The 18205-nt window shown below is 33.6% G+C and overlaps 2 protein-coding genes and 1 long non-coding RNA gene across 9 annotated transcripts; 1 reads left to right on the top strand and 2 right to left on the bottom strand.

The window, feature by feature from the left end:
- Positions 1–522: 522 nt before the first annotated feature.
- On the bottom strand, positions 523–11224 carry LOC126686848 (general negative regulator of transcription subunit 3). 6 transcript variants are annotated; one of them, XM_050381134.2, is made up of 17 exons: positions 10917–11224; positions 9673–9804; positions 8933–9070; positions 7860–7910; positions 7386–7475; positions 7157–7303; positions 6846–6947; positions 6604–6660; positions 4891–5613; positions 4172–4336; positions 3327–3474; positions 3099–3247; positions 2432–2710; positions 2211–2345; positions 1935–2116; positions 1517–1614; positions 523–915 (listed from the first exon to the last, which is right to left on the bottom strand). In XM_050381134.2, the coding sequence occupies exons 1-16, from the start codon at positions 11007–11009 to the stop codon at positions 1548–1550; spliced, it is 2658 nt and encodes an 885-aa protein (XP_050237091.1). In that variant the 5' UTR covers positions 11010–11224; the 3' UTR covers positions 523–915; positions 1517–1547. The 6 variants fall into 6 exon arrangements, with proteins under 6 accessions (XP_050237091.1, XP_050237099.1, XP_050237082.1 ...); XM_050381142.2 differs by lacking the exon at positions 523–915 and adding an exon at positions 934–1162; XM_050381125.2 differs by lacking the exon at positions 523–915 and adding an exon at positions 934–1159.
- Positions 11225–12771: 1547 nt separating this feature from the next.
- Positions 12772–15404, bottom strand: LOC126664897 (myb-related protein 2-like). Of its 2 annotated transcripts, none has more exons than XM_050357512.2 (6): positions 14881–15404; positions 14715–14791; positions 14381–14438; positions 14211–14295; positions 14045–14114; positions 12772–13772 (listed from the first exon to the last, which is right to left on the bottom strand). In XM_050357512.2, exons 1-6 carry the CDS (start codon positions 15089–15091, stop codon positions 13059–13061), a joined length of 1215 nt encoding a protein of 404 aa, XP_050213469.1. In that variant the 5' UTR covers positions 15092–15404; the 3' UTR covers positions 12772–13058. The 2 variants fall into 2 exon arrangements, with proteins under 2 accessions (XP_050213469.1, XP_050213468.1); XM_050357511.2 differs by having other exon boundaries at positions 12772–13778; positions 14881–15401.
- Positions 14996–17016, top strand: LOC126664898 (uncharacterized). Its single transcript, XR_007637479.2, has 2 exons — positions 14996–15085; positions 15846–17016. It is a non-coding gene; the product is annotated as an uncharacterized LOC126664898 (long non-coding RNA).
- Positions 17017–18205: the final 1189 nt, after the last annotated feature.

Below are 18205 nucleotides of genomic sequence, written 5' to 3'. Positions count from 1 at the left end.
TGTCACACAATCATAATACCTTTGAGGAGTTGTTGAGACAATCATGAGAAGCTTCTCAGATTCAGACTTGACTCAGACTATATATATGGCCGACTTGTTTAGAGAAGCATCTCCGAAAACTGAACTACTCGTAGGAGGCTTCTGGACGACGGAAAGAAGGCGGCAGCCCTCCACAGCACCCCTCCCTCCCTCCCTACCTATCTGCCCTAACCACCACAATTCCCAGTTTTCTAATTCTTTTCAGTTCTGTAAACGATTTTTACAACTACCTATTTACAAAAAACGTCACATATAAGAAAACACGACAAACATGGAAATGAAAATGTATATAAAAAACTATTTTCGAAAGATTAAAATCTGAAATAGTTTTGTATGTCACAGAAACCCGCATGCATAAAGTTGTAAATGCATCCCGTTTCCGATCACATTATTTTTACAATCTCATCTGCGAATTCTTATTATTAAAATAAAAAAGTTTTATTACTTAACTTGGCGATCAAATCTATTACTTAAATACACCACTTTGAAATCTTCTAATAATTTTCTATTACATATCCCATGATCCTTGGCGACCTTTATTACCAAATTTATTGTTTTGCTCGAGCCAATTACAATAAGATTAAATGATAAGTAAGAACTCCACAACTTTCTAATCAACCCACCTGAAATTTGCCTAAACTACGCAACAAATTGCCTTGAAAACATTAATCATATAGCAACAGATTAGATCTAACAATCTTTAGTGTTATCAGTTCCCAAAAAGAAGCTTAGTATTTTTCTTACCAACGCTAGCCATGAAGCTGTAAAATTAATTGAAAATTGCTATACAGACTATATACACACTCCAGCAAAATCAAGGTAAAAGAAAAAAGATTATGAACTCAATATTTTTGGCAATTAGATAAAATTAGGAACCTGCAGATAAATACGAAATTGAATTAAAGAACATATTTGCAAATAAATCAATATACAAGATAAATACATGTTCGGTGATTTACCAATAAACTTTAATTCTGGCATTACAGTTGCAATAATAAAAAAAAATTCTGTTTTGGAAAGGATTAAAGGATTTCACTCCTACTCCATAGTAACTTGAATCCAGGACCTATTTGTATTAAATGGAGCGCTCTTAGTAACCGGATACTCTTTACCATTTCATCTGCTAATACATTTTTATTTATCAAAGTTACTTCTAAAACGCTAATAGAAAATTGGGGCAATTTCTAATGCATGTATGGATTCTGGAAACAATATGGCATATAACAGAAACTCGCACAAATACGTGCTATATGCGAAAAAAGAAGATATGAAAGCAAGATTATTATAATTAACTGACGAAGAACTATCATTTCTAAGCATGGCCTTTTTTGTTCATTTTGTAGTACAACTACTGTAAGCAGGAATCTCTAATAATTCTGACGAGAGCAAATCATAATTTACATGAAACTGCTAGTGGATTTAATTAATTGAAAGCCAAATTTGGAAAATCAACAAGCACAATTGGCATGGCACAAACCAGAATCAGTTGTTGTAGCATTGCACATCTTTTAAATAAGTAGTTCATCTTCAAGATAGTTGTATTCAAAAGTGAACTCAGTCTTGATTCTCTGGCACCTGAACATACCAATACAGAACAAAATGAGAACCAAAGAGGAAGTGCAAATCATAACATAACAACTAAGATTTAAAAAATAAGAATCATGCACTCAAAGACTGAAATAGCTCACTCTCCCTATGAGACTTAATCCTACCATGAAAATCCGACATAAAATATTCAGATTAGAGAAAACAACAGAGTATTATCATCGAACCAACATGTTTACAATGCTTGGACAGAATTACATGATAAAAATACAAATATATGCAACTCAAATGAAAACAAAACTGAATACTTATGGGAGCTATTTAAAAAATTAATATATAAATCAGCATACCATCCATGTTGGAGGTCATCATTGGCAATATGAAAATCAAAGTAGACATATGTTCCCTGTTCATATTCATCAGTTGCAACTTTGGGCTCTTCGTGCCGTTGAAACCAGGTGTTGTATTTTCTATGATATCTCCAGGATTGTTTCTTTAGCTCTCTAGCAGCCAAATATTGCTGATGAGTATTCTGCAGAAAGTAACCAACTTGAGAACAAGCTCACAGTAATTTAAACCACAAGGCAATACTACATATAATTAACGAACACCATATGATATATAACCTGTTGATAATAGAAAGCAAAGAATAAAGTATCAGTGCCATAGCTATCCAGGGTTAGTCGTTCCCAGAATGCAGGATTATTTACAATGGGTGCTTGAACTTGAGGATAGCTTGGAGGTGTGGGCGCAGGGTGTCTCTGAAAGTTTAACATTTAAAAATAATTATTGTCTATCAGTTAACAGAACAAATAAAGATGAATATAATATAATTCAGCATCCATACTGGATTATAGCTCCTAGCACGTTCCGAGTCTTTTGGCTGCGGAAGTTTGTGATATGCAGCCTCAAGCATCTGCAAATTGTATGACTGATCATGCATTGCTCCAGAATTCATAGAAGATCCGCTGAGATTATCACCAATGGCACCAAGATCAGAGATACTTCTTCGACCAATAACGCCAAGGCCAATTGAAGATTGATTTGATTGTATGGGCTGTCCAGGAGAAAGATCAGTATCTCTAGGCAACTGGGTAGGCTCCGGCAAAGAGCTCGATGCTCCTGTCTGCAGCAATGAAGCATTAAAAGCAATTGTCATCGCATCATTCTGAAATTTAAATATCAGTACTGTCCTATATTGCAACAATGATACTCTTAATAAGATATAAGAGAATCAAAGCTATATCCCTGATAGGAAGCCCTGAAAATATAAAAAAACATTCATAATGCAGGCATATATATATATTTTTTTTTAAAGTATTAATGCACGATGCAATTGGATATTCAATGTATTTGACCCATAGCTCTAAAAAAACAAGAGCAGCAAATAAGTTGAGCTTGATTCCATTAGATCAATCCTGGAAAAGAGCACGCTTCCCCAAATTAACAAGAAAAAATTCACCCCTGGACTTGTAAATGTCAAACAGGAATGATCGAAGGATAAGTGTACATACAGGAGTATCCATTGAGTATGGAGTTTTCAATTCATCCTCATTCACAAGATTCTTGCTTAGCCCAGGCGCGGGGGCAGATTCAGCAGTCGATTCATCAGGTAAATTCTGCGACTGCTGCTGCTGGTCCTCAACTTTTGACACGCCGACATCTGTGTTGTTCATTCATAGCATCAGCATAAGCACATTTCATGGTGGTGTATCAATCAAGGTAAATTAATCAAGTAGTACCAGCATCTTTTGACATTACAGCTTGTTGAGACTGTTGGAGCAGGGGATTTGGCTGCTGTAGGGCAGCAGATGTAACAGCACTAAGACTCGGTGTCTGAACCCCAAGTCCGAGACCGGCTTGAGAGACAGAGGAGCTCTGAGAATTAAACTGCAAACATTGTGAAAGAGCATGACAAGATAGGCATCAAGCTAAAATAATAATGAATCATACTGAAGTTCAGAAGTGAAAATATATAGAATTATCAGATGGTGCGTATGACAAAAAAAAATCAACACAAAGGGTCAACCATGACATCAAAAGCATGATTAAAGTTCACCCAAAAAAAATCTTTCATATCCATTTAAATAAAAGAAAATGATATACCTCTGTAATTATGATTTCAATTTAAATGATTTGAGAAGTTAAACTCAATGCTTTCATACAGAAGTAATAATTGATTCATAATGGAAAGAATGAATACAATTCTCGCATCAAGATGGATGTTCAAACCTAAAGGCATCAATGAAGATATTAACAGACTACCATCAAATGCACAGGAATGCTTGGGTCAGAAAATATAGAAGGGTCAGTAGCAGAAACATATGATAGGAATGTCCCCAGTTGACAAAGCAAATCAAAGAAGAAAAAAGCGACCTTATCCAAATTACAAGGCTTGTGATGGAAAATGATATATCCGTGCTACATTTTCTTCAAATACTATAAGACAGAAGTATGACACCCTAAAAACTATCCTAAGAGCTTTTTGGCTAGAGAAAAAAACTAATTGTAGGACCAGAGAAGAAAAATGAAGGGAAAGTACTCATATATATATATATATATATATATCTTGTAGAAGAAAAAACACCTGCTGCAAAAGTGAGTTTTGTTGGGAAGAGAACTGTTTATGTGTTCCACCAAGAGGTGGCATACCGAGAAGAGTGTTAGAACCCTGCTGCTGAACCTGCTGAAAGCGTTGCAAAAATTTCTCCCTTTGATCAGGAGGAATTTCAGCTCTTGTACGAAATTGTCCCTGAAATCAGAAAACATGTGTATATTAATGCAAGTCAATATCAAATTGGCATGAAATTTAATGATTTCCTAATCAAAACTTAATTGATTTAACATTCAGTCAACTACATAGTTGTTAATGTTCTTTGCACATCATAAGATCAAGAGGTTGGAGTTAATCCCTAGTCCATACTAGCTTATTATTAGACACGAGAGACTATGTTGGCAGAGAACTGCAGAAGTTAGTAACTTGTACTACCGTCTCATGGATAATCACTGGGTATGTTTCAGCACATTTCAGAAAAATGTCCTGCAAGTTATGCCATAGGATGAGAGAAACCTTTTTGTGTCAGTCGTAATTGTGTGTTTGCTTATTGTCATGTTCTTGGTCATGTTTAGGAGATGCCATATCCCTCAATTAACTCATCTATTTCTCAAAAAACTCCTCTACTTCATTAACAAAATTTCTTATCTTAACACATTTTCTTTTACTAGTAAGAGAGCTCCTCAAAACAACAAATAAACAAGGTCGTAGATTTTACAGCAGAAGTGCATAAAATTGAACGAATAACATACCGATTCATTCTGATTTCTCCATTGCATCCCGGGGACCAATGAAGGGGAAAAGGCTCTTCCACCTATTGCAGCAGCTTCACCAACATTACTAGAATCAGCCATAATTCCATCAGCAGTTTTTCCAGCCTGGGGTAAGATCATTCGGTTACTTAGTGGAGAAGCCAAAGGCTGCACCATTCCACTACTCCCGAATTTATCATCTGTTGTTAACATATTTCTTTTTGCAATTTCGGATGCTGAAGTTACTGTACCAAGGGATCCATTGCTGGAAATTACACCAGAACTAAGAGGAACACTAGATGGGGCCTGAGTAGAGAGGCCACCTCTACCAATGCCCCTTGATAGTCCAGTATCAGAAAGAGATGGTGATGGTCTACGGGCAGGAAAACCTGCAATCTCTTCCTCCTTCGCAGGATTTGCCAGTGTTGCAGGAGATGGAGGATTAGCAACAGCAGCGACATTTTCTGATGCACCTCGAACAGGAGTTGAATTTAAAAGTATTGCGGAAGCTGACACAGCAGATAATGAATGAGCAGGAACACCCACAGAAATAGGAGTTGAATGATTTACAGTTGGTGTTGATGCAGCAGAAGAGCTAATCATGCTACTTTTGGCAGGTGGTGTTCTTGGAACAATATCAGGATTACTGTCTTGAGAAGCCGTATCCTCGGCTTGCTCTTGAACAGAAGCAGCCTGAAGATGAGTAGATGTCGCAGCGGTAGCCTGGACAATACAATATTCTATCACAAAAAACACTAATATAAATTCTTGTCATTCAAGTCCGAAATTAAAAACAGAATATGGAACATTGTACAAAGTGAGAAGAGTTTCAATACAATGAAAGTCTCTGTGGATACCAGAGTTGTTACAGGTGCGCCTGAGGCGCCGGGCCCTTCAGACAACGGCCATGGGGCCTCAACCTCTGAGAGGCGAGCGACTTCCATGAGTCACATGCCACGGTGAAAAGAAAAAACCTTTTTTATATCTTTTAATTAAAACAGTATCTTATTAATTTAGCCGTGCTGGCTTTTGTTTCAATTTAAAAGGCCCTGTTTCAGTAACCTATAATTAATTGTTTCTGAAAACAACCTAATGTTATTTTAACCTAACTTAAAATATAAACTCTATTCATTCAAAATGCACGCTTTGAACGTTTGAAGCAAAATTAGAAAAAAAGAAACAGCTAAGCCAGCAGACAGTCTTTTCTTCTTCTTCACGAAATGTGATCAAGACTTGACTTTCAATTTAGGTTTAAATTTTTTTAAAATACATTGAGTTTATGATCATGTACTTTTTTATACATTTTATTGTAGTAATTTTTTTCTTTCGGCGCCTGCCTCGTGCCTCAGGCCCTAGGACCCCTTGGCGCCTTGGAGCGCCTTTCACCTTTAATAGCTATGGTGAAGACGCGTACTTAAATTTCAGCACCTTATAAAAGTAGAATTATGTGGAATTTCAAAATAGCAGGATACCAAAAGCAATCTTAACTTCAGAGCATGTATTGTCAAACACTAAAATTAGAATGGCAACAAATGATAGCGTAGTAGATGATCTAGAAAACCCCTTTTCCCTAATTCACAATTACATAGGGCTTTTACTAGTTATAACTCAGAAGTACTTCCAAAAAAAAAAAATCTCACTTGAGGCTTACAATCTATTAACAAATAAAAAGAAAAAGACATTAATATTGGCAATTAAGCACGAATAACATACAGGCAATGGGGATGAAGGTGAAGTCACAGAAGTCTTCAAGCTATGAACTGGTGCACCCTGTGAAAAATCTTAAAATTTTAACCGGCAAAGAAACCAACAAGCAGAAGTAGAAATATATGTGGGAGAAATGAAAGACGATGATCAAGTATACATCTCCAGCATAACAAATGAAATAACCAAAAAACTCCGTATCCAATTTCGTCGAAGAGTTGTAGATAACGCTGCAACTTGTACAAGCTTACCTTAACAAGAGCAGGTGTGACAAGTTCTTCAAGCGTTTCCACCTTGTCTAATGGTAATGAGCTATAGAGCTCATCAACGTCACTAAATTCATCAAAGTCCTCCTGTATGTTGAAAGAAAAACAACAAAAATGGTGATAATTGGGCAGAAACAGGTATATGAAGCCACTATCAAATCTCATCATCTTATTTTTGAAGTTTCAATGGCAATGCAAATCCTCTAGATATCCTAACTAATGCCTAAGAGCCGCTCACTTATGATGAGCAACTCGTAAATCTTAATTTAGTTGACACAGAAAGCCGAAACACAGACCTGATTACGTTCCACATAGTCATCAAGGAAGTCTTTAACATCATTGACCTGCTCAGGACTCAATTCATCATTATCCAGCAGCCTCAAGATCAATTCTAACTTCATTATATGAAGCTTGTGTCGCGAAATAGATGTATCTAAATGCATCTGAAGATCCAGAAAAATAATTTAATTAATAAAAAAAGATGAAAAAATCTCCAAAATGCATAGATGGTCTCTCTTCTCCTACCAGCCTAGGAGGTTTTGTCTTTCCTTTCTTAACTGATAGCCCTTCCATCTCAGCTTCAAAGCTATCAATCTGAGATTCCAGCTCCCCAACCTAGTCATGGACAGAAGTTACAGCACTGGTAAATAAAAAATGGCTCCTTTAAGAAGTAAAAATTATGTTATTTTGATTCTATAAACTATAATTATGATGTCGAAAGACCAATAAACAGCTGAATAAACAGTACTATTTAAATTTAAACAAAGTACAACTTAAAAAAGAAATTAATACACCTGCTTGACTTTAATGCCATAAACCATTTGATAACCTTGTCATAGTTGCAAAACCAATCAGTTGCGGACAGAAAATATAGTCAATATATGAATTGTACAAGCATGATCACTAACTAAGTAAAACTATACTATGTAACAAAAAAAATTGCACCATCAAATGAAAGAAATTAAATCCAAAAATAACAATTGTGATTGTTTTGCATACCACATTGTTTAACCAATCCCTTGTCTCTGACTTGGCTTTCTCCTTTGGATCCTACCAACAAGATTCGACATATTCAGTTGACTACACATTTAAATTTTGGATTAGAAATCTCCCAATGTTCTAATAAATATGATATAAGTTAAATATACACTCTTTCTAATGAGTGGTTAAGATTAAACCAATGACTATTATGTTTATTAAAACATGACAGGATTCCATCCAAAATTTATCAGTCTAAAAGCAATAATTGTACATATCATTTTAGACAAAACAAGTAATGATGATGAAAAATATTTTTCGTATAAGATAACCCCTTTATGTTAAGCCAACTCCTAAAGATTAATACCATAATCACCACCATAAAAATATATATTAAAACAACAGAAGATCATTTGTGGTTTGCACAGTTTGTTCCCCTCAATTTAGATACCAAAAGCTTATTAGCTTGTAACCCCAGCTATACTGCATCCCCATCTACAAGCATATCACAGCACCAAAGGAGATAAACCGTATTTAAAAAGATTATAAATCACATAAAAATCAATAATTTAGATGCCTCATATACTTTATTAACTGTTAATATATACTCCCTATTGTCCCTTAAGATGGAAAAAAATAATTTTGAAAGAGTTAAAAAGTTGGTTAGATATAGTAAATTTAGCACAATATTCTTAAATTATACTTGCAATGTTTTTGAAGTGAACAATTATGTATTACTAATTTAGAAAAACCAAAGACACAAATTAAATACTTCACTTATTTATAATTCATTTAAAATTTTATTTTTTTGTGCCTTAATAAACACTACAAAAATTATTGCTCTAAAAAAATATCATATTGCATAAATTCCAACATTTTTCAAAAATCAAGATGTAAATTTAATGCCTATATGATAAAACTTATAAGACTATTTTGATAGTTTTATCTTTATCTGATACTAAAAGTCTAAAAGTAGAAATAATTTTCACCACATCAACCAAGAGAGTACGGACAAATTTGAGATTGAGCCCACCATTCAAATTCCTAACATTTCACCAAAATATTAAGTCAATGTACAAGTGTCTCGTGCTTACAGTCTTAGGTTGTTGACCCAGCCCTTCTTTAGAAAATGCCTTTGTCTTTGTTTCCTTTTCACAAATCTTAAATCTCTCCATTTCACGCTCGATAAGCTTGCGAGCATCCACCAAAGCCTGCTCATAAGAGGCACTAACCTACATGAACATGAATGCAAATATAGCTGTCAACTTCAATTATTGGTGTAGAATGAACATCAACTGAATAAAAAGCTGAGACGCTTCGCAACATCATAGTCGGAGTATAAAACAAAAATAAAAAAAGTTAATATAGAGCATATATCTGGTATAAAAAAATCGACCCACAAAAACATACATTAGAAACTTAAACCACATTCTCAACAGTGAAATGCACTAACAAACAAATACAAACAGAACACCATAACCACCATAAAGTAACATTAATCCAAAGGATCAAGTTTAAAGAGGACACAAAAATTAGTGTTACAGAAACATTGGTATCCGTGAACATAAGAAAACAATGAACTATTTAAATTAAACCAAACACATTCCATCAAAAATACATTGTTTCTTCACATGAAATCTGATGAAGGGAATTAAGGGATTGTAAGTGTAATGATGAATGATGAAGGAATTAAAGCAAGAACCAATCAAATTTAAAGAGGACACACAAAATAGTGTTACAGAAACATTGGACCCCATATACAAAAGAAATACATATGTGTTTAAGCCAAGACTAATTCAAAAAATCATATCAACAAAGAAACAACAAGACTTACCTTCTTATCCTTGATCTCGCTGGACTGAATCCATGTCTTAATCTGGTCCCTATACCTCTGCAGCTTTTTTATCTCCTTCTTCAAGTCTGCCTCAAATTTCTCTTTCTGATTTGCGTTGTCCGTATCATAAACCTGGAAGCAATTATACACTTCCGCAATCAACAACTTGACAATAATAAGGAACAAACTCCAGATAAATTATTGGGCAAATAAAGAGACCAGGAGTCGAATTAAAATACAAATTTAACACGACATACACCAACATCTAACAGTATTATACAGCAATCATGCACAACGATAGTTGGTTAAGTATCTGTGACAACTAAAAAGCCCACCATTAAGGCCAATAAGGATATGAAGATAGAACTTACAACAATCAAATGTTTTTCTGACAAAAGTGACGGTGCTGGATAATTGATGTTACACTAATTGCCAAAACTTTGAGCACGTTTTAAAAAAAAAATTGATATCAAAACTTTATTTTGACACTATCTTCTTTCCTTGATAATAAAATGCATAAAATATAAAAAGCAAGTCTTTAGTCGGATAAAAATATTTACATTCAGCACTCATATTTTAAACGCATTTAATTATTTTGCATTTCAGGTCTTGATTCAACTAATAAATGCGGCCAAGAACCCAGCTACACTCTTTACTGTAAATTTTCTGCACATCCCTTATATCAATAAAAAAAAAACAACAATCAACGTAATCAACAATTCCCACAACGAATAAAATTCCAAATTTCCTTTTTCAAATCATAAAGTTACACACTTAATCTTTCATCACTAAAATCTTTCAGCTCCAATTTCAATTCCGATTTCACCAATAACTATCTAACAATTAAAATAGCACTCCAAACTTACTAAACACGATATAAACCTAAATAACAATGAACATGGTCCCTCACCTCTAAAATAATGTACAATCAGTGGATTCATTCAAATGTATTCAGAACTGCACATTTTTTCAAACTCAATGTGCTGCATTTGGCAAGCATTATGATACATCTTAATCCACGTGAATTTACACTATGAAGTCAAAATTCTAAGCAAATTCTAGCTCAAAATTTGTTAAGCAGTAGTTCAATTTCAGCATTTTTTTTATAAGAAATCCAAAATTCACCTAACATTGTTCACCTAACTACTAACTTATAAGATAAAACAATAAATTAGTCAAATAGCTAATTTTTTAAGTATAACCACAAGAGAAAATTAATTGAAAAAAATTTAAAGAGATGCGACCTTGTTCCAGATGCTATCAAAAACGTCAACGCCTTCCTGAACCTTCTTTAGGACGCGATCAATTTCACCTTGTAGCTTTCGACTTGCTCCCATTGCTCAACTCGACAACCGTAAGGTTTTATCATCAATTGAATGAGTAGTTTAATTGTGTTTTTTGTATTAAATTAAGCAAACTAATCGATTTTTTTGTTTTCTGGTTCGATTTTAGGGTTTTTTTTTCTTTATGGAAGACGGGAAGAGAAGACGAGGTGGAGAACTGAAGTCGCTCGCTGGATTTGGGAGTTCGGAGTTGCATGGGGCGACCGTTTTTTGGGTTTTATTGTGGATTTCCTGGTGCTATTTTCAGGCCCAGGTTTCGGTATCCTCAACTTTTTATCCTCTTGTCGTTTGAAGAAACGACACCTCCCAAAAATTCTAAAACGTCTAATTCCAAAAAGGAAAACTCTAAAACGACAAAGAAAATGGCTTAAAGTCTATAGCCTATGGGTATTAAGATGGGTTGGTAGTTCTCGCGTGTATTTTGATACACAATAATTATACAACACAACGGTTGTGCCACGTTATTCGTGTACAACTAATGAACGTTAGTCATGCGTCAATATTTAATGATAAAAACCAAGACAATAATTAAAGATTTTTTATCGCAAATATTCTTAACTTGTTGTAAAAATGACGTGGCACGACTGTTCTGTGGGATACTCATTTTGATAACCCATTATATTGACACGACGGAAATCAACATGAATACGATTAATCTATTAATTATGTCGGCATAAATCAACATAAAAATTAAATAGAATATAAGTATCAATACAAGATGCATTCAAATCGTTTTGTTCATTTATTTATTTATTTAAATAGAAATATGGATAACACTTGTACGACATATTTTATATTTATTTAGATAATATTAATTGTAAACAATAATTTGAAAAAATATGTGTATGAAATATTGAACAAATTATTTTGAGATTTTTGACATTTATTATAATTTGTATTTTCATTCATTTTGTTTGAAAATTAAACAATATGATCCTTTATTTTCATTCATTTTGAGATCATTCATTTTGGTGGTAAACAATTGAGTCAAATGAGTTAACTAAAAAAACTTTAATTTTCATTTATATTTTTCACACTGGTATAACATTTTTCTACTGTAAGAAATTACAAAAGGGAGGGGAAGTTGGAACTTCGAGATTATGAACATTGCAATGGAGTTTTTGATCAAGTAAAAAATTGAAAATGGCGCTTTTGATCATATTCTCTATTAGCGTAAATACAGTGTTTCCAATGGTAAAGTCCGCACCTGCAAATCTGCAATAGTGAGTCAGAACGAAGCGAAGATTTATTATTATTGGTGAAGTCACAGTTAAGATAACTGATGAAAACATTTGCAGTTTGGTGGTTCAGAATTTCACATTGTAAACTATAACGAAGATGTGCATTCGAGTGTGTAAAATTTCGAGGGCTATTATGAACAGTGACACGCCACTTTTAACGGCGTACCGCAGAAATGGCGTGAATCGGAAGCCAGTTTCACAGCCAGTGTTGGCGGCCTGAATTGTAGATGACCTAGCTGTATTAAATGCGATTGATCCGCCTTCATTTTAATGCACTGCAAAATAGTAAGATTTCACAGCTGTTGGTTTATTTATTTTTTGATTCATTACATGATCAATTTTGGAATCTCTGAAAGCATAATTTAGCATTCTTTTTTAAATTTAGTTTCTTGTTTATCAAAATCTTGGAATTCTAATGATAATGAGAATGAAGAACATGAGAATGACTGATGAGGACTTGCAGTTGAGCATTTAATGTAACCTAACCATGAATTAGAACTAATTGAACAGAATAATTGAATGATTAAGCCTTTCAGCAGCAGTTAACTGCAATTTATTTTTTCTCTCTGGAACGATAATCATGAACTCTTAATGAGATATATTAACAGATAAAAAGTACATGTGTTTGTCTAACTTATTTTATTCTCATCGGATCGGATTGATTGTTCCTAGCTGCTTGGCCGGGACAAGAGATCAGCTGCAGGCTGCAACTCATGTTAGCCTTCCTCCTGCTCTAATGTAAATTCAGAATTACATGTCTTGTTATCTCAACTTTTCTCATTTCCGTATTAGTCCGATGATTTCAGTTCCAACTGAAACCATTCAAGTCGAGCTGTTTGCAATTTGAAGCAGCGTCAATGTCATCATGGGAGTTTAGATCCAGTTTAGTTGAAAAGTAAGGCAATCTATATCCATTTGAGATATTTTCATTCTCTAGTTTAGCTGAATCCACTGTCTTGTTAGTCTGATCAGGAAAATTTTCACCATTGTTTGTTTCCTTGTATCTTCTTCCCTCGGAGAAGCTACTACTCGTGTTCCTGTTTTCTCCTTGGAGTCCAACTCTCATGGTTAAATCGTTGCAGCTTCGTTCTGAATGAAATATTTTGTTATCTTCTAGGTCTTCAACCCACTTGAGTTCAGTTTGATGAAACGCGTGCTCTTCTGGAATATTGTGTTTTGATTCCAGAAGAACATTGCCATTATAGGGTCGTAAACACATCCCAGTATTGTGTATTTCTTGTTCCTTTTCGCAGGAGGTCAAGCAGCTGTCGATTGAACAATCTGTGAGTGGCGTTGCTTGTGTTTGCTGGGGGCAGAGACCCTGCAATTCTTTCAGCTCTGAAAATGCAGAATTCAGACATTGAGTGGACACTTTGGATACTAATTCAGAGAGTTGAACTTTGGCGGCTTCAAGTCCTACACTACCCAAATTCTGTCTTCCAAGTGTCTCTTGGGCTTTCTCGAGCACTGATTGTAGGTATTTCCCTTGAGCTTCTATACGGAGTTGTAAATGTCGCTGCACCTAGATCAGTATGTAACATCATGTTTAGTAGCAGTTCCAAAACTATTGCAATATTATATGAAGGCACCAAACAAGTTACAGTTTCTGGTTATTACATCAAAATTAGATAAAATTATTCAGTTATATAAAATTAATGAGACTGTTGCATTAGCAGTTTAAGATCTATTGCAGCAGATACAAATATAGCAGATTCAAAATAAATGTAGTAGTGTAATTGAATATGTCGGAACTTGAAAGGGAAGTTTTTTGCATTTGAAGAGCTGTACCTCAAGCTGCTCATGTAATCTTCTTTGCACTTCAATTTGCATCTGCAGTGCTTCACCAATGTGTATGCCTCTGGTGCAGCAATTTATTTCAGGTAAGAAAACTGCAAAAAATGCTTTTGCTATACCAGAAATATATTCAAGAGTTAATATGTTCAAGTTTGCTTACTTGTTGGTTTGAGTTCCCATGCTTAAATTGCTAACATGAGTAATATTCGGTTCAGGTATTCTTTCTTCCACCATCGCGGTAGCACCTGCACCAAATGACTTGTGTTTTAATATTTCTCAGTTAATTGTTGAAAACATTTCTTTTGTAATATATACTGTGTTCTTGCTTACCAATTTTGTTGCTCCCACTGTTAGTTTGCCCATGTAAGTTCTTGCTGAGCCTGTATTTCTGATGACAGAGAAACAGAATTAGCATTTGACATATTCTGAACATAAAATTCAATTAGAAAAATACACAATCGTATTCTGATTATGTTGAAGGAAAACTTCTCGAGTTCTATATTTCAAATTTCATTTATGTTTCCAGAACCTTTTCTGAAACTCTATATTTACATATTATTTTTATTAAAGAAACGCCTTTTACATTTTTGTTAGTGTTTCTGTTTCTGTGCTAGATAGTTTTCCGATATGATCAAAATTTTGGGAGATTGTAATACTAATATACCTGAAGATGACTCTTTAGATGATATAAGGTAAGCCCTGGAATGCCCATAAGTTTCATAACTGTTTTTGGAGTAGCTTCTGCAAAGTAAAAAGATAAACAGGTTAATCCATGCAGAACTTTAATTAATACCCTGCTGTTGTCTTTTGAAATTAATTTGTATACTCACTGTCTGCTCCTCCAAGCTGATTGACTGCTTCTATGAATCGGTCATGAAGATCTGAAGTCCATTTTAATCTAGGTTTTGCGTCTGTTGAGAGGACAAGTCCAGAATCGCCATTGCCATTACCACCTTGCAGAAACAGGTGTCTCTCAGGAGGAACTGACATTCTTGAAGAGGAGTGGACACTCTTTCCTTGATGCTGATGATGATGGTACATCTTTATCTCTTATAAACCCAATTCTGGTTTAACTTTTTTTAACACCGGTTGCCTTCTTCTTTTACTCTTTCTCTTGATTATGCAGTGTTCTTCAATCTTTTATTTTGATAGTAACTGAAATTTTCTTCAATTGCCTCTTTAAGTTGATGCCCACAAACCAAACATCTGCTGAACCTGGCTTTATATAAAGCCAACTGGGGGTGTGAAAAAGTTAGCGAACTATGTCGCACGGCAATGAAAATACTTAATTTTTTTAAAATAGTAGATTAAAAATTTAAAGTTTTAGAATTTTAGACAAACGGAAATGAAACGCTGAAACGTAGGACTGTGCAACATAGTTAGTGAAGCATTAGAATCTTGGGATAATATTGATAGAAGACCTGACCTCAATCCAATATTCACAGTGACTTGAAAAGAGAGATATTGATCAACTGTGGGACCTGATATCTATTTGAATTCTTCTGCAAATTAATTAACACTCTTAATCACAGTGATCATTCTCATTTGTCTGTCAAGCAAAAAGCAAGAATCTTATTCCAGGGTATGAGAGGAAATTTTCTGACTTTTGGGTTAAGAGAATCAACTTTTTGAGACCTTTGATCTGAATTCACCCTTTCATTCTCATAGAAGATTCTTAAGTTTTCTGACCTTGGAGATGATCAGAAACGTTTTTTCAGTTGTCTATTGGAGGTAAGGTAATCATATTATATAATTATTGGGTTATAATTGAATGTTATTAATGCATATGGCACAGGTAGCAGAAAGGGACATGAAAACATTGGTTTAAGTGGTTATACATGGGGAATATAGAAGAAGATTCTGTTGACTGGTGCACCTGAAAACTTTGGATTTAGATATAAACAAGAACATCAAAATTAATAAATATATGATGGAATGAAAAGGTGAGATTTTTTTTAAGTCGATAGAGCCAATTATATTATAATAAGTTACAATTTTATATATTTAATGATGTGTTGGAGCGTTATTGGCTCTATTCACGGATGTCGCGGTGGACAAAGTCTATATAAAATTTTATAGGAAAGATGCTTGTCCTTGGACATAGTTTGAAGGCAAGGAATGGAATAAGGAATAAATTCTGTTTTGTCTGCTTCAGTAAGTTTGGTACTTATTCAGGCCACATTTTATAAAATAGAAGAGGGGTCCACTTCTTTTATTTCTTTCATCGGCATAAGACAGCCGGCGCTGCACCGACGAATCTTAAGTATTTGGGGCCCATTGAGAAGAAGAATAGGGAAGAAAAAGGGCTGTACTTGCTTCCATACTTGCATTTTTTGCAGGACTTGACAATTCTTGCCTTGGAGATGACTACCTGCATACTCTTGACTTGCTTCTATTATCTAATTTCTCCGGTATGATCTATATAACTCGGATGACTTATCTATTTTTGCTCCAACCACTAATATGTTATATGAGTATTTTAAATTTAATGATTGAAGTATAAAAATTTATGAACAAAAAGGGTCATTGTGGTTTCTCATACTTAACTATTTCAATCAATTAGAGAAAATACTCTATGTTTTCGATCAATTAAGGATAAAATTAGATCATTTTAATCCCTAAACTTGTTCATTTTGTATAATCTTGTACTCAATTGACCTTAAAATAGAGAGCTTTGTCTTTATTTGATTAAAATAACTAAGTGTAAGTTAATTGATCATGACGCACAAATTTTAAGGACCGGGATGACCCTTTGCTTAAACATCTATCTTTAAATATAAGGCTAATGGTCCAAAAAATTGAAACATTTTGCTTTTTATAAATCTAACTAAAGTATTTAGTTCAAACAATCCTAATTCATTTTAAAAAGGTTATTGGTAACTTTATTCTGATTTCATTAATTCTTTAATTTATCATGTAATTTTAATGTTTTAATGGTAATTAAGAAAATCTTAAAATTGTTTTTATTTATAATTTTACACATGATTTGTACAAGTATAATTTTTATGTATCATTTTATATGTCATTTAAATAATTTTTAAAAGTAAGCTAAATGTAAACTTTTTAAATTAGATTAAAATGACTAAAATTAATTTTTTTTAGCTTGATTTATATATAAAAAAAGAATTTAAAAATTAAAAATTAAAAATTTATATTCATTAACTATTAAGTATATTTAGAATATAGATAACAAACTTTTCACGTATATTTGTAACTTGTTAGAGAAGTGGATGCACTTCATATAGAATAATTAAGAAGAAGCTGAGTGATTTATAAGTAAAGGTTAATCATGAAGTGTATTTTTTAGTGAAATTAGAGTTAGAGTAAGGTTAAGTCCGGGCTATCAAGAGGACAAAAGTGAACTAAATAGTAAGATGAAATTTAGCTCAGCTTTTGTCCTAAATAGTAATATGAAATTTAGCAAAAAATTATGGTTGTGCCACTTGGTAGACTCATGCATATTGTTCTCCATAATTTTGTATGCAATTTCTAGGCTATGTACCTATGTACCTCAAACACTATATTGTGCTTGTGTAAAATAATCCAATTTAGATTTGCATAATTGAAAGGTATGCATGTGTCAATTGCATGTTCTTGATGCTTATGCTGTTGTATGTATATTGAATTTCAATGAAGTATCTGTTCTTGAGGTGATTATCAGGAATTATACTCTACCATATTGCTATTTTAAAAATATTTAGAATATTATCTTCATGATCAACAGCTAATGCAGAATAAATTCTTTTATTAAGCTAAGGCAAATAAATATATTCCTCCTTACATTAAAACCACTCGACACAAATAAATTTTCGTTGACGAATTAGAACTTATTTGATACCCATTCTAGTGAAAACATAACTAACAATAATTTGCAATTGATGGAATTTATAATTAGAGATCATTGAACAATGTAGAGTAATGAAATTCCTTTTTATTTTGTTATATATAGGTCTAAATAAAATTCCAATTCCTTGAATAAAATCCTAGTTTCAATTGGCCTTTTTAGGAAGATCAATTTGATTCTGATTTGTCAGGATAGATTTTTATTGCAGTTTGGAAGAATCTATAATTTTGAAAGCCTTTAGGTAAAGTATTAAAGTGGAATACCTAAATAGTTTGCAGGCATGTGGACAGGAATATATTTCAAGAGGCATA

Source organism: Mercurialis annua, linkage group LG1-X (assembly GCF_937616625.2).
Source record: "Mercurialis annua linkage group LG1-X, ddMerAnnu1.2, whole genome shotgun sequence".
In the NCBI taxonomy this organism is placed as follows: Eukaryota; Viridiplantae; Streptophyta; class Magnoliopsida; order Malpighiales; family Euphorbiaceae; genus Mercurialis; species Mercurialis annua.
The sequence above is the reverse complement of the archived record's forward strand: the minus strand, read 5'-3'. Positions and strand labels throughout refer to the sequence as shown.